This window comes from Leptonotus elevatus, chromosome 1 (assembly GCF_054856555.1).
Source record: "Leptonotus elevatus isolate MCC_2025b chromosome 1, RoL_Lele_1.0, whole genome shotgun sequence".
In the NCBI taxonomy this organism is placed as follows: domain Eukaryota; kingdom Metazoa; phylum Chordata; class Actinopteri; order Syngnathiformes; family Syngnathidae; genus Leptonotus; species Leptonotus elevatus.
The window spans coordinates 9291776-9296861 of NC_141239.1; the positions used below are offsets into that span (position 1 = coordinate 9291776).

At 36.1% G+C, this 5086-nt stretch overlaps 1 protein-coding gene across 1 annotated transcript; it reads left to right on the forward strand.

Moving 5' to 3' along the window:
* The first annotated feature begins 565 nt into the window (after positions 1 to 565).
* Positions 566 to 3169, forward strand: LOC147180623 (uncharacterized). The gene is given in 4 exon segments (XM_086083517.1): positions 566 to 909; positions 1102 to 1290; positions 2270 to 2534; positions 2537 to 3169. Coding segments are annotated over 4 exon segments (828 nt in total). The 5' UTR covers positions 566 to 597; the 3' UTR covers positions 2599 to 3169.
* The last annotated feature ends 1917 nt before the right edge of the window (positions 3170 to 5086 follow it).

The following is a 5086-nucleotide window of genomic DNA, read 5'->3' on the forward strand; positions in this document are numbered from 1 at the left end:
CAAGTCTTTTTCTCATGAAATGACAACTTTTTTCTAAGAAAAGGCATATTTTTTTCAATAAAAACATTCAGCTTAATTTTGAGACAATTACTGAGAAAAAAAATCAGACTCATGAGATTGACTTTTCTTGAAAAAAAAACCCTTTTAAGATATGTCTGACTTCATTTTTGGAAAATATATATTTTCTTAACTTTTCCTCAAAACATATAAAGTATTTTTTGCTTTTTTTTTAAAGTTTTTTTCTGTCCATAAAAAACACACTTTAATGTTTTTTTTTCTTCTTAACACCCCCCCCCCCCCTTGAACACGAATAATAAAAATACCAATCAAGCCAATTGACATGAATATCATTAAAAATAATAACATTCAGGTAGCGCCGTGAATTATGTTTTGAAATAATTCTGCATGGACATTATCAAATGATATTTCTTGTTCGTTAAAATTTTAAGAGACTTAAAACAATTGTCAATTTCAATCAAAAATAATTTGAATAAAGGTTTTAAGTTTATAGCGTGTAGACCGCGATGCCGCGTGACGTCAGCAACGTGAACAGGAAGTGGGTCAACATGGCTAGCGGATAACCCATGCTAGTTTCGCATGTATTGTTCTCGTTTATCTCCGAATAAAACCATGCCGAGTAAACACTGTTGCTATGGAACTTGCAGAAACGATTCCAGACACTGCAACCGTCCACATATGAAGGATGTATTCTTTATTCGTTTCCCGAAGCCAAAAACTCAGAAGGAGAAATGTGAACGATGGGTCAACTTGTGCGGACGTCCAATCGAACAGTTTAACGCCAGCAAGGTGAAGTCTTTCACCTTCATATGTAGTAAACATTTTGTTGGGGGCCATGGTCCGACAGATAACAATCCTGATCCCTTGCCGGCCACCGCCTGCCCCGAAGAGGTAAGCGATTATCTTTCTTTCTGTTTTTTTTTTGTTTTGTTTGGGGGTTTTCTACTGCTGGACGACAAAGACGAGGAAAAAATGCCAAAATGGCTGTGTTGTTCGGACGTGGTGAGTTGTATGAAAAGTTATATGTAGGGCTTAGTAGAGTTTTTGAGGAGATATGTAAAGAATTTTGGTTCATGGTTGCAGGTTGCTCGTATTAAGAAGACAGATTTTGCAGCAAATAGAAGAAAAGTGCTGGACTCCTCCAATACGGATCTTGACGCAGCAAAAAGAAGAAAAGTGGACTCCTCAAGTTCTGATCTCGACGCAGCAAATATCTTGTTGGATCTCAGTTGGTGCGCACCTCTGGATGTTACTGACACAGAAGAATATAAAGTAAGTATTTAATGATGTACTTTGATGATGCGTAGAACTGATTATGTGTGGAAATAAAACAAGCAGTATTTAAACTAGTTGTGCTCAGTCAAAACAATAAATCAAAAGTATTAAATTGGCCCTCTTCATAATAACTTTTACAACCGCTTCATATAATATATTGACGCCTTCTTAAAATAATCGCCCATGTCATTTTTTTTTCAGATTTTTCAGGAAACGCAAAAAAAACAACATTTTAGGCTCTATACATATATTTAAAAAATGTATCCTATTTATTACATCTTAGAATTTTGATTAATCGCTTAATTAAAAAAAGATTTTTATCAACAATTTTTTTTCCCACCAAATTTGAAGAGCACTGGTTATGTGTTCATTCTTTTGACATTTAATGTTATGAGGACGTCTTCAACATTTTTGGATCCACTGCACACGCTCACCCTCCCTTTTTTTTTTTTCCTAATCAGTTCATTACTTGCATAATTTAAAATGGAGAAGAAAAAAAAGACCCCAATATTTTGAGATGAACACATATTCTAAATGTGATAGGCCAACATGTATTAAATGCTTTACTTTGACGCATGTAATTATCATCCGCCGTCACGCTAAAAGATAATCTATGGTAAAAAAAAATTAATAGTGCGATTAATCTGCGTAAATTAAATTAGTAATGCGATAATTTTTTTGTGATTAATTATTCAGTTAATGCTTTAACTTTTGACAGCACATATATATATAAATATATATATATATTGCAAATTGCAATTATTTTAAGAGTGTGACTAAATAAGATCAGAAGATGGTGGAGTGAAGTAATGTTTGTACATTTCAAAAGACACTCATTTGAGGGCCACTGAAGTCAACAAAATATTTTTTACATAACAAAACATTTCAAGCTAATTCGCTTATTTAGCCTCCCTAAATTCCGATTTATCAAGTACATTTGTATTCCTGTGAACCCGCATCTTTGTTTTCCCGTCAGGCTAACACTGTCGGGATTCAAACGGAACCTCTGGAACCCTGCTCCAGATGTTTCTGTCGGACTAACACCGTCGGGATTCAAACGGAACCTCTGGAACCCTGCTCCAGATGTTCTAAAGTGTTGGTGGACGTTGGCTGCCAAACCGTATACGACCGACGCACGTTGCAGTCCAAGATCGAAAGCATCATACTCAAGAATGAAGCAGCCTTATCAAGAGCCACTCCTTCCTCTCCTGATGTGCCGCCATGTGATGAGAAAGCGGCGGACGGGCCCTCCTGACTTTGGATGATGTCAAAGACGGTGCTAGAAAAATGACCTTCTTGACCTGACTTTCGTTTGTACACTTGCTGGCCTTATTCAACTTCCTCGGCCCGGTGGTAAACAATCCTGGGAAATGTTAGCGGGGTTCATCTAAGAAAAGGAGAAAGGCAAAACCAATCGAGGAACTATTTATGACTGTTGGTAGATGACGTCGTGGCTATTGCTTTTATACATTGTCGTTCTTATTCAAATGACCCGAGTCCTCCATTAAGTCGGAAGTCCCGCCTCCTCTGTGGCATATAGTCCATTATTGTATTGCCTAAATAATTCAAAGGGTTCAAAAATATTTTATTCTCTGTGGACTGTACAGAATTCTTGGTACAAATGCCTTGTAACTTTTCTCAGCAAGGAAACGTATTCTGTAATTATAAGCACTATCGCACATTAACTCATTCACTGCCATTGACGGTCATAGATGTCAAAAATTCATTTGAGCTATTTCTATTAGTTTAAAAAAAAAATCCACTTTTGTTAAGAGTATGAAAACCTAGGAAAAAAATGTGTGTTCATTTAGAACAGATGTAAAATTTTTGATTAATCTTGAGTTAACTAGTGAAGTCATGCAATTAATTACAATTAAAAAATTTAATCACCTGACGCGATTAAAAAAAAAGGTTTTTTTTAAATCAAAAAATTAGGAGCGTCAGGCAATTACAATTTTTAATCGTAATTAATTGCATGACTTCACTAGTTAACTCATGATTAATCCCAAATTTGATATCTGTTCTAAATGTACAATAACAAAAATTCTAGGTTTCTTGTTAACAAAAGTGTGTGTGTGTGGGGGGGGGGGGTAAACTAATAGAAATAGTTTAAATGTATTTTTGACGTCGATAGCCGTCAATGGCAGTGAATGAGTTCAAGTGTATGATAGCAGTTGCTCCTAATGGCACTGGTGTGTTTGTTTCTGATCTTTGCTTGCTTTAAGTGACAGAGACATATTTGAACAATCTGGCATACAGAGGTGGCAAATCCAGGTCCAGAAAGTAAAAACCCTGCCACAGTTTGGCTTTAGCCATTGCTAGCTAGCACCCTAGCAGGTAAACTAGCACCATGAGAGCTAGCTAGGGAGCTAGCTAGCTAGCACCTGGAGCTAAAGACAAACTGACAGGGTTTTTACTTTATGGACCTGGATTTGCCACCATTTACATCCCGGTGATCTGTTAGTTGATTGGTATTGATGGAGAGCGGTATAACGAACGTATCAAGAAATTGAAATTGATCTCAGGCATAATTCTCTTGTCTCTAACTCGACTGGCTATCGGGCTGTCTTTTGTTGCTTGTTTTGTTATTTTTCAAGATCAGTTGGCAAAGTAAATAAAAGTGCACATGCTCAAGCTATATTGAAGTTGTAAAATGTTTTGCTAATTCTGCATATTTAATATAAAATCTATACATCTTTACAGACATCTCAAAATATTACTTTGTTGCTTAAACGTACTATATTTATGCATACTGTAGTTTTTTTTTTTTTTTAATACATATAGGACCAATTTATAAGGTTCATTGCACAGAGAACTGTTGTGCACTATGTCCTTCATTGTGCATATGTACAATTAAAGCAACAAAGAAAGTCAAGTGAAAATTCTATAGAAATAGAATAGAAAATATTTAAAGAACTGACATAATTGAGGACTGACTGGTTTTCTGAGTCCCCTTGAAAGTGGTGAGTGGTTTTCCCGTATTTAATGTTATTATTGATAAATATTTGAAAACGGCGGGCACTTTATCCAGAACCCCAAACAAGTACACATCTGGAGTTTGTCTTTTAACGACTCAAGTCAGTCTACTGATTATTGCCTTCGCTTCCGTCTTTCCAGAATAACCCGACCTGTTGTTGTTACCTTTTTGAGCTGCTTGTAAATTGACTCGCCCTACACACGTGCACACACAAAAACAAACATGCACACATGTCCTGGAAGTATATTTGGTTCTTAAGTTTTAATGCCCAAGAATGCAGTGTGTAAATTCAAACCTAAATCTTACATTGACTTTCTATAAAGTTAAACGACACTTTTGCTACAGCTGAAGTATGTAAATGAACACGTTTACCAAGTGACATTCAGTAGCAAAAGAAGCTAAATACAAACTGCCTGTATGTATGAAATTTTATTGAGCTTTTTCTTGTATTTTCAATTCAATTTGATCTATATAGCGCCAATAAAGAACCAGTGTGTACTCACTTAAGTGTATTAGCAAAAGTAAGTCACAGCGATTAGCACTATTAATGGTATTTGTATAATTAAATGTACGATATTGTAATAGATGTCGCAGTGTTGGCTGCCCTATTGGATTGGAAGCGCTGGAACCTACGACTAAAATTTGTGTTGTTGTCTACGCTATAGCAATCTTTTAATCTATTTTTTTTCGATCAGCATGTAAACGCATCTTTGGAATATATAGTATCCTACTTTCGCATCGGCACGCGAACGCACCGTCGACTCCGTTTGGAAACGAGGGCGTGGCCTCAAACACTACTCAGGAAAGAGTGGCACA